General features: G+C 45.3%; 1 protein-coding gene across 2 annotated transcripts; it reads right to left on the bottom strand.

Moving 5' to 3' along the window:
- Nucleotides 1–500: 500 nt before the first annotated feature.
- Spag5 (sperm associated antigen 5) lies at nucleotides 501–19,902 on the bottom strand. 2 transcript variants are annotated; one of them, XM_063251174.1, is made up of 24 exons: nucleotides 19,766–19,902; nucleotides 19,430–19,555; nucleotides 16,181–17,271; nucleotides 15,866–16,043; nucleotides 9,424–9,498; nucleotides 9,088–9,180; nucleotides 8,862–8,996; nucleotides 8,538–8,657; nucleotides 8,341–8,433; nucleotides 8,130–8,243; nucleotides 7,494–7,587; nucleotides 7,191–7,338; nucleotides 7,008–7,110; nucleotides 6,693–6,826; nucleotides 6,359–6,497; nucleotides 3,101–3,212; nucleotides 2,880–2,966; nucleotides 2,488–2,608; nucleotides 2,275–2,386; nucleotides 1,796–1,876; nucleotides 1,514–1,669; nucleotides 1,359–1,433; nucleotides 1,052–1,132; nucleotides 501–813 (listed from the first exon to the last, which is right to left on the bottom strand). In XM_063251174.1, the coding sequence occupies exons 1-24, from the start codon at nucleotides 19,772–19,774 to the stop codon at nucleotides 742–744; spliced, it is 3,549 nt and encodes a 1,182-aa protein (XP_063107244.1). In that variant the 5' UTR covers nucleotides 19,775–19,902; the 3' UTR covers nucleotides 501–741. The 2 variants fall into 2 exon arrangements, with proteins under 2 accessions (XP_063107244.1, XP_003469777.1); XM_003469729.4 differs by having other exon boundaries at nucleotides 19,724–19,862.
- Between the last annotated feature and the right edge of the window lie 778 nt (nucleotides 19,903–20,680).

The following is a 20,680-nucleotide window of genomic DNA, read 5'->3' as shown; positions in this document are numbered from 1 at the left end:
GGAGTGACTCGGCTGCCAGGACCCGCCATCTGCTGGGGACTGTCCCCCTCCCACCTCCAGGCCTTGCTTTCATCTCTGCCACGTGCAGGGCACTGTGCTGGAGGTTGAGGTTAACTCTGGTCTGGTGAAGAGGAGTCTCACAGTGACAGCAGATGGGGTAGGTGTGACAGAGCACCAACAGCGTGCCCAGGTACGAGGCACAGAGTAATGAACTGAGCAAGTCTCTGTCCTGTGCCCCAACTTTACCAGAGCCAAGCCCTTGGGGGGGATGGGAAAAGTAAGAGAATGGAGCCTTTTCTGTTTCCCACAGGCCAGGAGCCAGGGAACAAGCAGTCCAGTGCCCAAAGTGTTTGGGAAAGCAACAGAAGAGAGGGCAGGCAGCCACAGCTCTGGATGCAGCAGGAGACGGAAAGAAATGTATGAAATGTGCGCAGGGTACCCAGGCCTGAGGGCCCTGTTCGGACCTCATCCACTGCCTCCTCCCCAAAAATAAGATTCAGTCAACTTAAACATACTTTATTTAAATAATATTAAGCACAGTTGGCTCTAGGCCTATTGGTCCTAGTGTAGGGGTGAGAGGGTACTGCAGGTAAAAAGGGATGAGGGAGAACCAGTTTTCAGTTTCTTCTTTTTTTTTTCCCAAATAGTCTTGAAGTCCTGGGCTCAGGCGATCTTCTTGCCTCAGCCTCCTGAGTAGCTGGAACTACAGGCACACACCACTGCCACTGGCTACTCCGTTTCTTAGCTCAGAAATTCTAGCAATCCTTGTAGCTTCTGGCAGCTCTGTACCACCTCTGGGATGGACAGCAGAGTCTAGGTAGAAAGGCAGAAAAGGCAGCTCAGAACAAGCCTAAGGCCCATGGCTCCCAGCTTCTGGAGCACCCACTGAGTTCAAAGGGAGAAAACAAACCAGAGGAGCCTGCTGTGTGGAGTCAGGTCCAGCTCCACACAGGCTGGGAACCAACCGGAGCTGTGCCCGTCAGAACCTTCTGCGACCAAAAAGCTTTGGACCTTAGGTGCCTTAGTCATATCATCTCCCTCTCTGCTTTACCTTGTAAATATGCTGAACGATCTCATCTAGTTTCGTCAACTCTGCATCAGAGCGCCGCAGGTTTTCCTCTAGGATGTTTCTCTAGGAAGCAAATGTGCTCTGTAAGTCGTGGGCTTAAAAAAACAGCATAGTTGGGCTGGGGTTTTAGCTTAGTGGCATAAGCACCTGCCTGGCAAGCACGAGGTCATGAGTTGGGTCTCTGGTACCAAAAAAAAAAAAAACAAAAAACCAAAAAAGGAACAGCATAGCTTGGTAGGATAGGGCAGTGTGGCGGGAATCAGTGCTAAGACAGTGCAGAAATCTTTACCTGGCTCTGGAACTTGACCATAAGTTTTGCTTTCTCATCTTTCACCTCTAGGAACATCATTCTCAGCTTGTCCACCTATGGGTATGTCCAGATAAATAGGGGTACAGCCTAGGGTCCCCACCATGTGCCCAGCTCCTCTGTTAACTCTGCGTCACCTCCTGATAGAGCCACAATTTCTCTTGGATCCAGTTAGTGGCCTCGGGCTCACAGTTGGGGTCCAGCTGGCCTGCCAGGGTCTCCTGGAGTACTTTAGTCTCCGTCTCTGCACGCCGAAGGGAGCGGGTGAGCTGGGTCATCTCTTCCCTGAGGCTCTGTGAATGAGGACAGAGATATCTCTAGTATTCAGAGACCCTTTCTACCTTTATCCCACGTTGTGGACAGAGGTAGATCAGGGTAACCCTGATGGAAGGCAGGAGCTGGGCACCCTGAGGACGTACAATGAGCTCGCCGCTCTTGTCTATCTGCTCTAGGATCTTCTCATTCTGCTTGTGTATCACTTCTTGGAGCTCCTTTTCATTCTGTGAGAGAAAAGGAGGTGAGGAGTCACTGAGAGAGAGCTGGCTTCTCTGCAGCTCTTGCTAGGAAGGAGGCGGGAGAGTGCCTGACCCTGTGTTTGGCTCTGCTGGGATCAGCAGATACCCTACCACTCCAGTTCTTTCCCCACGGCTAACTGAGGCAAAGCATGGCTCAATGTTGGGAGAGTTCTACTAGGATTCTCTTCTACTTTGCTGGGGAATACAGGTCAGCCTGCAGCTGATTCTTAAATAATGCAAAATGTCTGACCCCAAGAAAGGTGAAACTAGAGCACTGGCTGAAAAGTCCCCACCCCCCAGATTTCTGGAGAGACAGTGGCTCCCAGTGGGCCAGCAGAGCTGCCCCAGTTCTTCATCGCCCCACTTCTAGGCCCCTCCTTCACCTTGTAGCGCAAGCACAGAGCCTGGTTCAGCTTCTCTATGTCTGCTTCCTTTGCCTTCTGGGCTTCCTGGTGCTGTTCTTCCTGGGCCTGCAGCCTCCCCTGCAGAGCACAGCTAGGGGAGGGAAGGATTCCTCATCATTCCTTTCCTCTGAGGGGCTCTGCTCTTCGGGTAAGGAACCACTGCCCCTGCCACCAAGTCTCCATCTCACTCACATTTTTCTCTCCAGAGACCCAATGGCTTCTTCTTTAGACTCTTGCAGCAGGGTACACAGGCTGTGAAGCTCAAGCAGCTTACTGTTCATTTCTGCCAGGTTCATCTCTATGTCTGGGGTCTCTGAAAGAGAAAGTCCTAGATGGCGGTGCAGCCCTTCAGCCTGGAAGGAAGGGGTGTATAGCCACCATTTATTTCTACCAACTCTTTATCAGTGTTCCCCACCCCTAGGATTTGAATATCCAGAACATTACAGATCCCAAAAGACAGAAATAAAATGAGCCCAAGTAGAATTGAGGTTTTTAGAACAAAGCGCTTCTCACTGCTTTTGTCTTTACTCATCGCTACCAGACTTTCTAGAAATGAGGCAGGGTCCCTGGAGCCCCTCCCTAACCTGGAGGATGAAGGGAAACCACTGATGCTACTCGGGTGAACGCACTCTTGCCGCTTCCAAGCAAAGACACAGGAGCTGATTCTGGCTCTAAAATAAACAAACAAAAAGCCACCATGGGGAAAGGCCCCTCTCGTGAGGGTCAGGGGTCTGCCACAGTGACAACTGGGAGATGCAAGGCATCTGGAACAGCTTTCCTGCTCCTGCCTCCGAGGGACTCTAACCTTCGCTTGTGTCTGCTGTCCAGATGCTCCCCACGGAGACACGGCCATTAGGTAGAGGGTGTTCCTCTGCAAGAGCATGGGTTGTGCTTAGTGAAAGGGTCTCTGGTTCAGCCTGAGGACAAGGGAGGACAAATACCAACTGCTGTTTAGAGTGATGCCTCAGTTCCAGCCTCCTCTTCCAGCGGGTTCCACCCACTGCTGTGCGGCTCTCTCTCCAGGTCCTCCATTAGCATCTTTCTGCAAACAGGTTTATATTCCTAAGCCTCGCTTGCTAATATAATCTGTTTTTTTAAGTCAAGGTCTAACTATGCAATTCAGACTGCTCTTGAAATCACTGTGTGGCCCAGGATGGCCTCGAACGTGAGGCAGTTCTCCTCCCTCAGTCTCTTGATAATAGGCATGTGCCATCACATAATTATTGTTTAAAACGATAATAAAAAACAAAACAAGCACAAGAAAAATCCTTAAATCTCCTTTTGGCTACTGCTGGCCTCTTTTCCTGAAAGACAGAGAGAGAGAAAGAAAGGCAGCCTGTGTATCTCACCATCTTCTTTCTCCTACTCCACTATACTCAGGCTTCTACCCTAGCATTCCACCACAATCCCTGCCATTTGGTCCACTGATGGCATCCTTACTTTCAAATACAATGAATACTTTTCTGCTCATTTCACCTGGTGAGTTCTTGTGCTCTTAAATATCATGTGCTTTTAGAAACTGCCCTTTCTTCCAGGACATGACCCTCCTTCTTGTAGAGGCTTCATGCATTTCTGGGTATTTCTTCTCTCTACCCATAGGTCCTTCCTTAACCACTGGACCTTTCTGGGTTTAGTCCTTGGTCCTCTTTTCACTGTCTAATCCATTTCCCTGGGTGGTCACACCTTGGGAACACCACAAAAACACTCACTCTAGCTTCTATTTCCACATGAATGACTGTTCGATCTCTTTTTTTTAACCGGATTTTTTCCCAGTCTCCAGGCCCAAAGACTAACTGCCTGTGAAATAAACTCTACCAGAATGCTCCACAGACCATATGAATTTTAGTATATATAAAGCTGAGCTGGGCGTGGTGATGCGTGCCTTTAATCCCAGCACTCAGGACTCGAGGTAAGAGGATGACCATGAGTTCAAGGCCAACCTGGACTGCATAATGAGTTCAAGTTCAGCCTGATCTTCATAGCAAGACTCAGTCTCAAAAAACCAAATCAAACCAAAAAAAAGTATATGCAAAGCTGAGTTCACCATTTCCCCTGTCCTACTCCCACCAAAAATCTGTTCCTAATCCTGTATTTACTGTTCTGGAGCAGAGTGGGCAGCAAAATATGGCCTGCAGGTCAAATCTGGGCTGCCAAATGTTTTTGCAAAAGTTTTATTAGAACATAGTCGAACTCACTCATTTAGATACTGTCAATGGCTGCTTAACAAAGAGCGATGCCACGAGCTACAAAAGTGGGTTGGGTAGTTCAGACAGAAACTGAATAGCCCACAAAGCCAAACTCACACATACGGCCTTTTAGGAACGGTTGCCAGTTCTAGAGGAGACTCTCACTGTCCCCTCTCCTGCCTTCTCCCATATACCTCCTATACTACCAATCATGGGAAAAGTACTTCCCACACTTGCCACATTCTGAATGAACAGGGCCGTACCTTCTCTCCTGCCGTCCTGGCACCTGATGCAGGTCTTGCTATAAGGTAGACACTTACTGTGCTGGGTGTAATGGTGGATGCCTGTAATCTCAGCAGCCAAGAGGCTGAGGCAGAAAGATGGCCACAAGTTCAAAGCCAGCCCAGGCTACACAGTGAGTTCAAGAGTAACCTAAACTACAGAGCAAGACCCTGTCTCAATAAAAGAGAACTGATTGTCCTTTCTGTGCTCCCAGTGCCCCATCCAGACTTCCACCACAGTTGTATCAAGATGACAGTGTTGCATCTGTCTTTCCTTCCAGACAGTAGATTGTTAGACATTTCAGCATATACATGCAAGAGGGTCAGAATCTTAGTTGTACCTTTAACTGTTAAGTGAGCTAATTAACTGTATTTTGAAAGAAGTCAACCATGTATTGTTAGTTTGTACAGTGAGTAAGCCAAAGAAACAAAGTTTCTTTCTTGAAATATTGTCTGTTTGAAGAGACCAGATATTCACAGAAAACCAATACAAAAGCAAAAGGACAGTAAGCTTGTGAGGGATGCACCACACAAAGAGGTCAATGAGTCCATATGATTTGGGAACATTTTAAAAATAGTGGGTGTTATAGATTAAAAACTGGTGGTCAACTTAACACCAGTGGAATTAAATCACTATGGTGCTGAGCATAGATGTTTCACCTGAGGAAAGTTGCCAGCATAAATAGAGATGTGGATAAGAAGGGAGGCATTGAGGCATTGTGGGTTCTCCTATGAGCTGCTCTTTGAGCCATTGGTTCTCCTGGAGAAGCTCTGGTCCTTACATCGAGCATTGCTTCCTGGCTCCAGAGGTGAAGACATGTGCCACTTGGTCTTCAGGATGAACTCATCACGTTGGCTTCCTGGCAGGTACTTGACTGTGCTTGTCAGAGGAGCTCGGGGCCTCTGTGTCACTGAAAATGGCTGTGGTACTTTTCAAGACAGCTCTGGTCTCTGTTTTGAGCATGACTTCTTGGCTCTAGCATGGAGCCCTCAGCCTGCCAGCACAGCTCCTTCACCCTGCTGGCATAGACTTTCTAGCTTCCACCACTGACCTTTGGGCCTTCCCAGCACAGATCCGTAAAAGAGACGTGTGAGTTCTTCTTGTGGGCTCTAGACTTCCAGTTGGACTCGTGGGAGGCATTGTCATGAGCTCTGGGTCTTCATCTGGACTCCTGTGGGACACTGCTGTGGAATCCAGGCCCTTGGCTACATATTCTATGTCTTTTTTGTGTTATTGCTAGATTTCCTGATTTTTTTCTTGTGTTAACTCTGGGTGACCATCATAAAAATAATATAAACTCCATATCTTGATTCTAATTGTTCTCCTCCCAACCCGACTACAACAGTGGAGTTTTGTTTTTGTACCAGGAATCAAACTCATGACTCTGTTGTGTGTGTGTGTGTGTGTGTGTGTGTGTGTGTGTGTAGGGTTTGAGACAGAGCTTGCTATGTAGGTCCAGGCTGATCCTGAACTCAACTATATAGCCCAGTGGCTCACTAATGATGATCCTCCTGCCTCAGCTTCCCAAGTGCTGCAATTACAAGCATGTGCCATCGTGCCAGGCTGCAAGATACAGTTTGAAGATAAGGACCTACCGCCTCCTTTAGTTTTGTCTGTAGGAAGAGGGTTAGGCTCTGAAGTTGCTTGGTCAGCACCCCTAGCTCTTGGGAATACTGCCGTGTCTTCTGCAGGTCTTGTTCCTGGTTCGCTGCTATGGTGCTGGCCAGTTCAGCCCTGAAATAGGGAATGGGAAAGATATTAGCCCAAGTTATCTTTTCTGAACACCTCTCCCAATTAGCCCCTGAATTTAAGGAGAGAAACCAGAAGCTCGATATTGTCATGATTCCCTTCTTGGAGACTCTGGTTTCTAGATGTGTTTCTGGGAAAAATAAGCCCTTGGTGGAAAGTACAGAAAGAGAGGACACTTACTTTAAGTTCTCTACAGTGTCCTTGAGAGTCTCACACTGCAGGCTGCGCTCCCGGAGGACATCCAGAGTGGTTTTCAACTGACACTCCACCTCACCCAGCTCCAAGTGAGCAATCTGACTCTCTTGGTCTGCAAACTAGAAAGACAAGATAAGGAAGGAAGGAAGAGAAGGAACAAGAGAGGAAAGGGAGAGAATGAGTCCAAGTATGGAACTTTAGAGCCCTTGGACAGAGGGCTTTTACCGGTCTGTTGTCCCAAACCTAACCTCAGTGACATCAGGCAAGTGTCTCACTCCTAAGGTTTACCAGCTCCCTTACCTGCAGGGTCTCCTTAAGGTCCTGCAACTCCTTGGCAAACACAGCCTGTTGGTGCTCCAGTTCAGCTCGCGTTTGTTTTAGCACCATCTTTTCCTTTTGCCATCTGCCAGAGACCTTATGTTAAGTCCTGCTTGGTCTTACGTGCTGGGTGCCCACTGCCCACAATAAACAATAGGAACTCACTGAGCGGCCTGCTCCTCATTGCTCTGGGTAAGCTGGCAGAGCAACTCATCCTTTGTGGCCAGGTCCTGGGTACAGTGGGCATGCTGATTCTGCAGCTCTTTTAGCTGTCTATCCGTGTCGGCCAGCATCTGTAGCTGAGCCCGGAGATCTAGATCAAAAGTAAACTAATGATACCATGCAATCATTAAGCCAGGAAACCTTCACATTTTTGTTCTAAAGTAGGTGTTCCAGGGCACTTCCTTGTTCTACCACCACATTCCAAGCTTTAGCAGGCTCACCTGCTTATACATACCACACACATACCTGTTGCTAAGCGACCCTTTTCCAAGTTCAGTTGTTCTATTTGGCCTTTGCAGTCCTCTAAATGGGTAGAGGTTTGTGCCAGCTCCCTGGAAATCTAAAAGATAGTTTTCCATCTATAATTCTCCCTGAATCAAGAATACCAGGACTCAGTGCAGCTTCTTTTTCTGGACAAGACAGCAAGTGACCTTGCTTCTGGGTAGCAGCATTGCACAAAACAAAGCTGATCTTCAAGAAAAAGATACATGAGAAAAATTGCTAACTTAAAGAAGGTGCTGAAGAGCCAGGTGTAGTGAAGCATACCTATATCTCAGCACTTGGGAGGTTGAGGCAGGAGGAGCACTTCAAAGGCTTACCTGGGCTACATAGTGAATTCAAGGCCAGCCTGAACTATGTAATGAGACCCTGTCTCAAAATAACAATAACAAACAATAAAACAACAAAAATAAATAAAAAGAAGAAGGTGCTGAAAAGCAAAAGAAACAAATTGGGTCTGATTCTTCTTATAGATAAGGAGCCTGGCTGTTCTCTAAACCCAGAGTAGAAAGACCAACTGAAAAGAATGATGGCTCACACTGGAAAGGCCTCTGCAGAGGAAGAGGGAAGCAGGCCTAAGCAGTCCCCACCCATGGGCTGTACCTGCTGCTTTTCCTCAACTGCAACATTATAGTCCTGCAAGGCCTGTCGGCTCTTGGTTGTGAGTTTTTCTGCGAGTTGTTGATACTGACTCAGCAAATCTGTCCATGCCACGTACTACCAGGGGAAACAAGCAGGTCAGTAGTGTGCATTTGGGGCAAGGCTCCTCACAGGGCTGGCTATGGGAAAGGGGTGGCTATGATGGAACACTCACATCAAGGTGCATGGATGTCCAGTCCTGTTCCAAGGTAGAAGTCAGACTCACTGCGTGCCGAGCTAGCTCTCCTTGCTCTGTGTGAAGGCCTACCTGTGAGGGAATGGTTGACTGTGGAGGTCACTAAGGGGGAAGGGGTGCTGACCACCTTCCTAATATGTCAGTGTGGACCACAGCAAACAAAATGCTTTTATTACCAGGTGGGCCTGGGCCTCTTGCAGAAGGCTTCTGAATTCCCCTGTGAATTTCAAGTCCTTTTCCAGCTGGCTGATGCGCTGGCTGGCATGTGCACAGAAAGCCTCCAGCACTGTCTCTGCCTGTTTAGGGAGGAGGTTATTGCAAGGACATGAAGCATGGAGGAGGGAAACAGCCCAAATACCCGTGACCATCCAGTAGCTTAGTAATGCTTAATTCCCCAGGGCAGGCAGTGCTTAGGTCACTCATCTGGGTCTCACGGGCATTCCTTATAGGAGCTCTTGAGCTGAACACCTGTGTTCAGGAACAAATGCCCAGCATCTTACCACATCCTTGCCTCTGAGGGCCACTTCCTCTCTGTGCCTCGCCTCCTCCATTTCTGTTTTGAGGCTCTGGAGCTTTGCTTTCAGTTTCTTCAACATATCAAAACAGCAGGAGATCAAAGTCTCTGCAAGCCAAGACTATAAGATAAGAATAAGATGCTGTGTTTGATTCCTTTTTTTGCCTTTTAGCTCCACCAGAGAGGCCTCTGCCTCCACCTCATCTGCTTACCTCCTGACTCACAGCTGTTTTATCTTCTTCTACATGCAGCAGGCACAGGTGAAGCAAGGTTGTGAGCTCGTTAGAGGCTAGCACCCACGATTGCTGTGGAGGCAGAGGGGCCAGGCTGGATGAAATTTAGTCCCTACACAGGAAGCAGGGGAGCTGGGGAGGAAAGCCACTGACCCCAATTCCAAGCTACTAATAAGTCCTTCACAAAAAAGAGAAATTTAGGACCTTCCCTTGGCCATGACAGCTGAGTATCATCATCTACTAACCACCCAAGATTCTCCATTTTCAACCCTCGCAGGAGACCCTAGCAATGACAGATGGTCAGTCAACACTTACCATGATGTTGCTGGTCTGCTGCAGGGCCTGTCCAATTTTCTGGCCCTCCTGAAGATGTTTAGGCTCCTTAGGTACCTAGTCAGATAAGCAAATTGCTCCTTTTGTTTAAACAATGCACCAGCAGCCTCTCTTTCCCCTTTTCCTCCAAGGAGCTAAAGGAGCCTTCCTTCCTTAGAAGCAAGACCAAGGCTTGCAGGAGACCAGATGGGGAGATTAAGGCCTAACTGGCCTCTTCTATGAGCAGTAGAGAGAAAGGCAGATGCTGCAGGGAAAATTAATACAGCTGAGATCTGGCTGTTTACTCGGATATGTGCCAGATGAATCCTGTTTTACTTCTTATGACCATGTCTGAGTGAATAAAACCAATGTGAGCCAGTCACTCAGGGCTCTCTCTCAAAGGGAAATAAGAGGCCTCCTGGCTCCCCACACTATTCTGCATCTCTTTGTGTTTTATCTTTGTCACCCTGCTTGGTCAGGTACAAGCTTGTTGTCCCCCTACAAAGGCTCACAACTAGGTGAAGCCAAACCAGAAAGAAAATTCAAGCCAGGCATGGTGGTCCATGCCTATAATCTCAGACACTGAGGTGGAAGGATTACCAGGAGTTTGAGGACAGCCTGGGCTATGCAGTCAGTTCAAGGCTGGCCCAAACTATATAGCAAGACACTGTCTCAAAACCAAAAAACAATAAAAGAAAAGAAAAATTCAGGAGAAGGTAAAAACATTCCTTTTAAAATCTTTTGTTTCCTGATTATCAGGCTAACACATAATTATGAAATTTTAGAAAATGAAAAAATAAGAAGGAAAAGAGAAGTCTAATAATTTCATCATATGGAGCAATTTTTTTTAATACTGGAGATTAAACTCAGAGCTTTTACACTGACCTATATCCCCAGCCTTCTTTTTATTCTTTTGAGACATGGTCTCACTAGCTGCTAAATTGCCCTGGTTAGACTTGAACTTATAGTTTTCCTGCCTCAGCTTCCCAGAGTGCCAAACCACAACTGGCTTGGAACAGTGATTCTCAACAAACAATATAGCACTTGCCCCCAGAGACAAAGGCGTTTCCTGAAAACTAATGACCATAGCATTGCCCTCAAGTATCAGGGAAAAAATTGCAGGCTACAAATTTAAAAATAAATTACCATAATTAATAAATTCTCAGATGAATACCTTTGCATAGTTTATAGCTCTGAAATGGAACTGCATCCTAATATTGATGATGCCTTAGATTTGATGAAATGAAGTAATGCTTGAGAAAAACCATAATTAAAGTTATAATATACATCCCTCAGCATCAGTGGGGCCAAGTGGGGGTCTCACTATACAGTTCAGGCTGATCTTGAACTCACTCTATAGCTCAAGCTGGCCTCATACTCACAGCAATCCTCCTGCCTCAACCTCCCAAGTGTGGGAATGGGTCCTGTTTTTACTAGTTAAACATTTCCTTTTTGGAATAGACTGAGAATGTGACACCTGCTTTCAAAGGCTTATCAAGGTAGTGTACCACATTTCTTTCTTTTCTTTTGGGTTTTTGTTTTTTTGGAAATGGATCTCGCTATGCAGTTCAGGCTGGCCTCAAACTCAGTGATCCTCTTGTCACAGCCTCCTGAATGCTGGAATTATAGGCATGTGCCACCCCACTTGGCCAGAGGTCCACTACTTTTAGTATTTTTTGCTCATATTTTATTTACCATCAAAGTTTCTCGAAGAATATCTGAACAAACACAAACTTGTATTAAACTTATTTTTTCCATGTTATTAAAAATTCCTCCTAAGTCTACCCCCCAGCGCTGGGGATAGAATCCAGGGTTTTATATGTGCTAGGGAAGCACTCTACCACTGGGCTATCTCACCAGCATGAACACTTTTTAATGACTGTACAGTATCCCATCTTATATTACATTATTTTTACTTTTTAATTATTAAAAAAATGTAGGGCCAGCGTTGCAGGTCAGCAGTACAGAGGCTGCCCAGCAAACACAAGACCCTGAGTTCAATTTCTCAGTAGAAAAGAAAATAATTTTGTTGTTGTTGTTGTTGTTTGTTTTTTGTTTTTTGCACTGGAAACTGAATTCAGGGTCTTTGCACTGAGCTATATTCCATCTTCCTTTATATTTTCTTTTCTTTTCTTTTTGAGGCAGAGTCTCATTGTATAGTCCAGGCTGGCCTTAAAACTTGAGGTGATCCTCCTGCCTCAGCCTCCCAAGGGCTGGAATTACAGGCGTGTACTTTTACACCCATCCCCAGTTGTCTACTTCTTCTCCCCCCCCCAATCCATTTTATTTCAAGAAGAAAAAGAAAAACAAAAAGAAGAGAAAGGAAAACTAAAACAAAATTTCAAAACATATCAATCAGGGAGCAACAATGACCCAGTCTTCTTCAAATGACCAGTCTTCTTCATTCAACAATGACCCAGTCTTCTTTAAAACAGATGCTCACTAAATTGCTAAATTGCCCAGGCTCAGTTCAAAACTTGCAATCCTCCTGCCTCAGCCATCCAAGAGCTGGGATTATAGGCACGAACCTCACCTCTACCTCTGCCTGTTGCCATCTTTATTCAGAACTTTACTCCCTTAAGATATATCCCTAGGGACTGGGGATTTAGCTCAGTGGCATAAGCGCCTGCCTCGCAAGCAGGCAGTCATGAGTTCGATCCCTGGTACTGATAAAAAGGAAAAAGACAAAAAAAAAAAAAAAAAAAGATATATCCCTAAAAGTAGCTACAGGGTCAAAAAATTTAAACCGTTTTAAGGATTTTAATTGCCTTCAAGAAAGAATGAACCAAGCTGGATATGGTAGTGCACACCTCTAATGACAGCACTCTGGAGGCTGAGGCAGGAGTATCAAAAGCTTGAGCTCAACTTCATGAGACCCTGTCTCAAAATTAAAAAAAAAAAAATTTAAAAGGGCTAAAGATGTAAAAGCCCTGGCTTTAATCTCCAGTATTACAAAAACAAAATAAAACAAAAACCAGCATGCTCTTCAGAGTAGAAAGTATAACCTCAAAGGTAGCAGAGCCCTAAGAAGACTCCAATTCTACTTTCTTTTGTAGTGGAAATTGAACTACAGCCTCACGCTTGCCAGGCAAAAAGACTCAGATTCTAAAAGAAAATTATACTGCTTTTCTTAGTGCTGAAAGGCAGCCATGCTTGGGAAAAAGGTTACTGCTGGGACAGCAGTGCTGAATCATGAGGCTGTGAGAGTCTGCAGCATCCTCAGATCTCTCGGGGTTCCTGGCTCCCTTTCCCAGCCACAGTTATCATTATGAACTGCATCATGCAGAAAGCCACGGAGCCCTGCTGGGTAGGACACGCACACTGCCCGGAGCTGGGCAGTCAGGCAGGTTGATAAGATTAACATGAAAGAGGCAGCCAAGCGGCGAGGATGTGCCGGTGCCGGTGCCAGGGAATGGCTGAAAGTGATGTCATTTTCCACTTTCATTTCTGCTTCAGTGGCCTCCAAAGGGACCTTGCAAGCTCAGAGGGAAGAGGACACAAAGCAGATTCAGGGATGGGAAACAAGGGTTAAGGACAAGAAAAAAAAGATATAATGATAACATAAGAGAAAATGTGAGCAGTTAGGAAGACTGAAGAGCCTGCGGTTTCCAGGATTTTCTTTCTTTCTTTTTCTTTTTTTAATCTTTTTCATTTTTATCGGTACTAGGGATCAAACTCACAACCGCACACATGCAAGGCAGGTGCTTATGCCGCTGAGCTAAATCCCCAGCCCCTGTTTCCAAGATTTCTAACAAAAAGTAACCATTACTTTGAGAATATTCTCCTCTCAAAGATCATTCCTGGGCACTTGAGGATCAAGTCTTCTTCATTGTATGTGGTACTGAGGACTGAATCCAGGGCCTTCCTGTTGAGCTACAACTCTAGCCCATTAAAAAAAAAAAAAAAAACACCCAGGTGTGGTGCACTCCTATAATCCCAGCAGTCAGAAGGCTGAGGCAGGAGGATCACGGCAAGTCTGAAGCCAGGCTGGACTATGTAGTGAGCTTCAATCCAGCCTAGACTACACAGTGAGTTCAAGGCTGGCCTGATCCCCTGCCTGAGCCTGCCAAATGCTGGGCTTACACATATTTACCTGACTTATTGAACCTGTATTTTTATGCCTCATAGAACTTCATCCTACAGGCTGGAAGTGTAACTTAGTACCAAAGGCCTTGCCTAGCATATATGAGGTCCTACGTTTAATCCCCAGTACTGGAAAAAAAAAGAAAGAAAAAAGAAATGCCTTTTAGTATATTTTTATACTTTATATTTCCTTTTTTTTTTTTTTTTTTCTGGTACCATGGGTCAAACTCACAACCTCACACTTGCCAGACAGGCATTTTATATTTATACTTTAAAATCTGTTACTGAACTTATGGAGGGGCTGTGGGGAAAAAGGAACCCTTCTCCACTGTTGGTGGCAGTACAGACAGGTATAACCACTGTGGAAATCGGTGTGGAGATTCTTCAAAAAACTGGGACTAGAGGATTCAACCCAGCTACTCCCCTTCTAAGTATCTTCCAAAAGAATTAAAAGTATCACATCACAGCGATATATATGCACCCATATTTATAGCAGCACAATTTGTAATAGCTAAATCTTGGAAACAACCCAAATGCCCATCAACTGAGGAATGGATAAAAAAGATGTGGTATTTTTATGCAATGGAGTACTACTCAGCCATAAAGAAGGATAAACTGAAGGCTTTAATAGGTAAATGGATGCAACTTGAGACCATACTCATAAGTGAAATAAGACACAATATGTAAACATCATATTGTGTCACTACTGTGAGAAGCTGAAAGAAACAACATATGTGTATGTACATAGAAAAGATAGTTATACTCAGTTTATTGAGAAAAATTTGTGCAAATATTGTTCAGACAACTGAATGCAGATGTCTTGTGCTCTGGGTGACTGATTTTTGGATGACAAAGTGCAATATATGTACCATTGTTTCCCTGATTGACATGTTTTCAAATTTTGGGGGTATTTTTCTTTTTTTTTCTCACTGAAATAAAATGGATTTGAAAGTAAAATCTGTTATTGATCTACATTTCTGCAGTGGAACTTCATCTAAATTTAAATTTAAAAATTTTCTAAACTTCTTTGACCAGAAGACTTTAAATGAAAAACAACAACTTCCTTTTGGATAGAGACACATTTTCATCAGTTGTAGACAACTAAGCATTATATATATATATATATGTATATATATATATATATATATATATATTTTTTTTTTTTTTTTTTTTTTGGAGGCAGGGTCTTGCTATGCAGTTCAGGCTGGCCTTGAGCTCACTTTGTAGCCCAGGCTGGTCTTGAACTTGCAATGATCCTCTTACCTCAGCCTCCCGAGCGCTGGGATTACAGGCGTGAGCCACCACGCCCAGCTATAATTTTTTTTTTTCTTTTTTTGGTCTTTTTCATTTTTATCGGTACCAGGGATTGAACTCACGACTGCCTGCTTGTAAGCAGGCACTTATGCCGCTAAGCTAAATCCCCAGCCTCCCCGGCTATAATTTTTTATAAAACCCTAAACAAATTCAGTGAAATCCTGTTAGGAATCACCTATTAATGAAATGAATGGAAATTTCCTCCCCATATTAGTTCATGTATTTACAGATTACTACAATTCTCACAAGACATAGTTCTGCAAAAATTTATCACTATTTTCCAATCTAATAGATGTAAGTACTAAGAAATCTTCATATAAATAAAAAGATTGGGAGGGATGAAAAAAGGAAAGAAGGGCATGTCATCCAATTCTAGGAATATATCTATAGTTATCTATATGCCAGTGATCTTAATGAACTGTCACCAAAAATGTCTAGTGACACATTGACATAGTATCTTCCTCCAAATTGGTTGAAAACATGAAAAAGGGTATTATATGATTATTCTAGTCATTTACTTTCTCAGAATGTGCACCAGTATTCAGTTGTCCTCTGATTGCTATGTAGAATTTGGGTTAGAAAGTAAGGATGCTCTTCTTTGGTAAAGTGGGTAGGGACAGTTAGAATGGGGAAGTAGAAAAGAAAAAAACAGTGAAGAATACATTTGGAAGAGGAAGACCCAAACACTGATTCCTTCAAAACTTTCCTTGTGGGGGCTGGGGATTTAGCTCAGTGGCATAAGCGCCTGCCTTGTAAGCAGGCAGTCGTGAGTTCGATCCCCGGTACCGATAAAAACGAAAAAGACAAAAAAAAAAAAAAAAAAAAAAAAAAAAAACCCTTTCCTTGCTCTCCCTTGAAAAGTCTTGTACTCCAGGTGTGTAATGCATACCCAGCTTTAAGGATTTTTTTCAGATTCTGTCTTCATACATATTCTACAGTAAAAAGCCTGTGATTAAGGAGACCCTTTTGTCCTCTGTTGGTTTACTGCCTTAAATTCTAAAGAAGAGCACCACCAAGATCTATCAGGCTTTGGGAGGAAGCTTCTTACCCAAGGAGGAGAGGCATCTGTCTGAGTGCTACAATCCTGGGCTTTGAGGTGAGGGACAGCCAGGTGGTTCTTCCAGTCCTGTAGCTGGCGGATCAGAACCTCCAGAATGACAAGAGAGTTCATCAGATTATCTTCCAGGTCATGTCTAGACAAGGTAGTCAGATCTGGAGGATGATGGCTACAGCAGGAAAAAAAAGAATGTGAGGAAAAAGGGAAGGGGAGGAGAGGGGAAAGGGAAGGGAGGGAAGAGGATGGAAAAGAGCGGGCCGATCCAGGGTATCAGAACTCCAAAAGCACAGGCTCTGGGGCACTTACCCCCACAGGCGGTGCTGCGTCTCTGAAGCACTTTTTTCCTTGGTACTCTGAGGGCCTAGACGGGATTGGTTTGTACTGTTTTCCTGCGGTGCTGGAGGAGTAAACCAAGTCCCCACAGAGCAAGCAGAGAAAGGAGTGGTGCCAATGGCAGCATCCTGCAGCACGGTGGGAAGGCATAAACTTTGGCGGAGATTTTCTAGCATGACTGAAGTATTTACACCTTTTTCTAGCCAAGCCAGGGGGGACATCCAAGTCTCTGAATCACATCCAAGAATCCTACCAGCATCTTCTACTGGGCTTGGAGCTGCCTGGGATTCCAGTGCCACTGGATTTGGTGTCAGGCATGTGGGTGGAACATTTTCCACATGTGACACAAGTGCCTGATCTCCCAATTCAGCCTTTTCAGGGAGTGTAGGGGAGTTCATTTCTCTTTCCTCTATAGCTCTGTCCTCTACAATTTCGTCCCCTTGGTCTACATGATTGGTGGGGAAATCTGTTGCCAAGCCAGGTGAAGGAGAAAGCCAGAGAACGGAGGAAAGCAGGAAGTCATTACTTTCAGGCTGTACTAAGTCCTCAGATACACATTCTGTTCTATTGTCCCTCAAGCTCTCCTTGGGGCAGTGCAGTTGTTGCTCAGAACAACGGTTGGATGAAGAGTCCAAGACATGGGATGGCGAATCTTGAAAGGCAGGCTTCTCAGGTGTAGCAGCAACAACTTCTAAAAAACTGTCTTCCACGCAGGCTGCCACTTCCTTCCTCACTAGCTCTCCGGGCCTCAAAGATTCAGTTAGAGTGCTGCTGTTTGTCTCCGCCATGGTATCTGAATGGGCCTCGAGTACGATGTCTTGCTCTTGCCCACCTGGAGAGGATTCAAGGACCATATTTTTAACCACATAGTCCTCCACTGGGCCTATTTCTTCCTCAAATGTTTTGGGAGTAGAGTTGGTTTGGGGAGTCAGTTCTAGGAGCTGCTTGTCTGATTCATGTTGACAAGCTTCTGTCCATTTTGAGGCATAGCTGTATTGTTCTGAAGGAGAGTCTGTGCTCTTGGCATTGACAAAATCCAGTAGAGATGAGTTGTTGCTGCCTTCCTGCCAATAAAAACAAAAGGAAGTTGATAAGCCAGTCAATTCAGTTCCCAATATATGAGTATAAAATACAATCCAAAATTTTAAAAAGTTCTCATTACTTTTTTTTTTGTTTTTTGGCTGAGACAGAGTCTCACTATGTGTTCAAGCTGGCCTTGGCCTCACCTTGTAGACCAGGTTAGTTTTGAACTTGCAACGATCCTCCTGCCTTATCTTCCCAAGTGCTGGGATTATAGACATGCGCCACCATGCCTAGCTACTTGGTCAATTCTTGTTGCTTACTCCACAGACCCAATGGTAGAGAAAGAAAAATTAGGAAGCCATTTTGGGCCCTTCCAAAAGAACCAGCCTTCAGTATAAACAGACTGAGAATATCTATCCAGATCATGAGGAAATGTTAGCTTGAATGTGACCTTGCTCCTCTCACTTCCTAACTTCAACCCACCTGTAGGAATCTAGAATAGGTACGGACAGACAGACACATGCTAATGAAATAAGGCTGCTGAGTAGCTCAGTGACAAAACAACCGCATAACATGCACAAGGCCCTGAGCTAGATCTCTAGCACCACCAAAATAATAATAATAATGCCAGTGATGATGATAAGAAAACAAAATCATTGTCAAGAAAGAAAGAAAACCAAATTATCAGGAGTATCAATAGCTATAACTGAATTTGACCCTGAGCATTTCTTTAGCAAGGGCAGGGGGGAGATTACCTGGGTTTAAACCCAGGACCTTGCATATGAAAGGCAAGTGCTCTCCCACTGAACTATATCTTCAGACCCCCATCATACCTGTTTTGTTTTGTTTTTGCAGGGCTTTCACACTGAGCTACATTTCCAGGTTTTGTTTGTTTGCTTGCTTATTTGTTTGCAGACAGGGTCTCCTTATCTCCAAGTAGATGGGATTATAGTACTACCACACTGAACAAACACCCTGGGTATTTTCCATGTTAAAGCAAGAGGGAAAATACAAATTTCATCTTTTTTTTTTTTTGATACAGGGTCTCACTACCTAATTCAGGCTGGCCTTGAATTCATGGTGATCCTCCTGCCTTAGCCTTCTAAGTGCTGGGATTACAGGCATGCACCACCACATCTGGCTATATCTCAGAAAGAGAAAAGGATAAGTCTTTTTTTTTAAGGAAGAGTACTTTTCCGAGGCAGTAAGTTCTAAAAAATTTCTTCAAGGGGCCTGGAATTTAGCCACAAGCAGCACCCAACCCCTTCTCCCCCACTAGGGTTTTAGTGTGAAGGGAGAAGAGGAGGGCAGCTTCTCCGAGGCCATGGCTCCCTCACTGCTGGCCAAGGGAGCTACATGAAAGGCAGGGGCTCCCTGACAGATTGAGGGGGTAGGGGAAACCAAAATAAAACACAGTGGCATAAGCACCTGTCTGCTAAGTATAAGGTCATGGGTTTGATCCCCAGTACCCCCCACCAAAAAAAAAAATCTTCAAGGAATCCTTTAGAGGAGGTTGATCTCTCTCTCTTTTTTTTTTTTTTTTTTGCCTTTTTCCTTTTTATCAGTACCGAGGATCGAACTCACGACTGCCTGCTTGCAAGCCAGGCACTTATGCTGCTAAGCTAAACCTCCAGCCCCAGTTGATTTCTTTCTTTGACAAGTTTTTACCAGCAACTGAGAAGCAGTTTGTTCTTGGCTACTTGTCTCAAGATCTTTAAAAGCTTAACTCAGTAAGAGCAATTCTGCTAGGGATAGTTTAGTAATAATGACAATGATGATTATATAATCAATATACAATAATAATTATCCCACAATATAATTTGATCCCAAGGAGAGTTCTGACTGCCTCCTAGGGTGAGTAGATATTGCTTCACTGCTGTATCAGACAGATTTCTCTGTCAGCCCATGTTAGATAAAGACCACTAATTAGGATGAAAGATTTCTCAGAAGTTTGGTAAAGGTCGAATGGGGGAGGAGATCATGCAACCAACAGCTAAATAGAGGTTGGGGTTCTCAGTGGATTTCCTTTAACTACCCTAGGGCACCTCTCTGTTGGCCTGGATAGCTGTAAATGGATGTCACTGTTGTAGAGACTTCATTATCGTTATTAATTACTACGTTCCAGCCCTGGCCCTCTGTTCCTCTGAGCTCTGGGCCTGGGCACACAGCCCAGTGAGCAGCTGTCCAGTCGAATCTCACCAGCAGCCCTAGCTTGCACAGTGACGGAGTCAGCGTGGAGCACAGAGCGAAGCATTGTCCTGAGTTGGTGAAGTCACTGGGCTGCAGGTTAAGTTCCTTAAAAGGAGTTCTCATAGCTGGTTTCCCCTGAGAAAGACAGCCAGAAGAAAACAAACGTGAAGAGCCAGTTCCCACCCGAGTCGCGCTTAAGGAGCAAGAAAAACAAACACTCCAAACACTCCCCGTCCCTATGCTCAACCCAGTCTTCCAGCGCTCCCCATCCCGGTAACCCCATCCTAGCTCTTTCCGGCTCACTGGCTCAGGCGAGGGCGACAGGCTGAGGTTCAGTTTCTTTACTCGCCACATCTTCAGTACAGAAAGCAGGTAGACCGCGTCCAGACTAAACCCTGTTAGCCAGGTTCACCCGCCGTCTCCATTTGAACCTCGTCTGCGCTTCTCGATTGGCTGGAGAGCCGCAGTGCGTCAGCCAGGCGGACCCATTCCGGACCCGAGACCGGCGTGTGGGCGGAGCCTGTGTTCACCACGCCCCGCCCCCACGTTCCCAGCGCAGTCGCATCAACGACTACTTGGTCAGAAACTTTACCGCAGCGTAGCCGAGGGGCGGCCCTGGGGCTTGCGTCCTCGCAACGGGGAGGACCGCGTAGGTACCAAGTTAGGAAGCCCAGCCCCCGGTCTTCCAGTGGCCTTCCCTCACGCCCTGCCGGGGACGTTGTCTCCGCAGCCTGGTGTGAGGGCAGTCCTCAGCTTCTACTAGAGTCTGGGTGGGAAAGCGAGAGGGGCGGTCAGTACTTATGCTTGGTCTGTCCACGCATCCGTGAAGGCCTGAGAGAGGTAGATATCAACCTAGGCCTGCAAGTCATGACTAAAGATTTCTGGGCATTCCTAGGAATTAACCTTAGAGCCTACAAGTGTACCAGAGTAACAGCTAACAAGTAATGTACTGAACATTCATTACATGCCTGGTGCTGCGTATTTATTTAATCCTTATAGAAACCCATGAAGCATTACAACTCCCATCCCCCTTTTTTATTTCCTTTTTGGGTTGAGGTAGTGTCTTGCTATGTAGTTCAGGCTTGCTTCAGACATGTGGGGCCGTCTAATGATAGGCTGGCGCCATCTGACATCTGGCTCCGCGTTTTTTTACTTTTTCCCCCATTTTATAGATGAAGCAATTGAGAGAGGGTGATTTGCCTGGAGTCACACAGATTTTAAATAGCAGAGCTGTGCTCCCAACCCACACTACTGCATCCA

Source organism: Cavia porcellus, unplaced genomic scaffold, assembly GCF_034190915.1.
Source record: "Cavia porcellus strain 051 isolate PalLab524CR breed Dunkin Hartley unplaced genomic scaffold, mCavPor4.1 scaffold_6, whole genome shotgun sequence".
Lineage (NCBI taxonomy): Eukaryota > Metazoa > Chordata > Mammalia > Rodentia > Caviidae > Cavia > Cavia porcellus.
This window is presented reverse-complemented; position numbering and strand designations above follow the sequence as displayed.

Excerpts from the sequence above, each read along its gene's own strand:
- Spag5 (XM_003469729.4), bottom strand. The coding sequence starts at position 19,774 with ATGTGGCGAGTAAAGAAACTGAACCTCAGCCTGTCGCCCTCGCCTGAG. Across the intron at positions 8,244-8,340 it reads GGACATCCATGCACCTTGAT|TACGTGGCATGGACAGATTT; the intron begins GTGAGTGTTCCA and ends TTCCCCTGGTAG. Across the intron at positions 2,387-2,487 it reads GGGTCTCTGGAGAGAAAAAT|CTGTGCTCTGCAGGGGAGGC; the intron begins GTGAGTGAGATG and ends TCCCTCCCCTAG.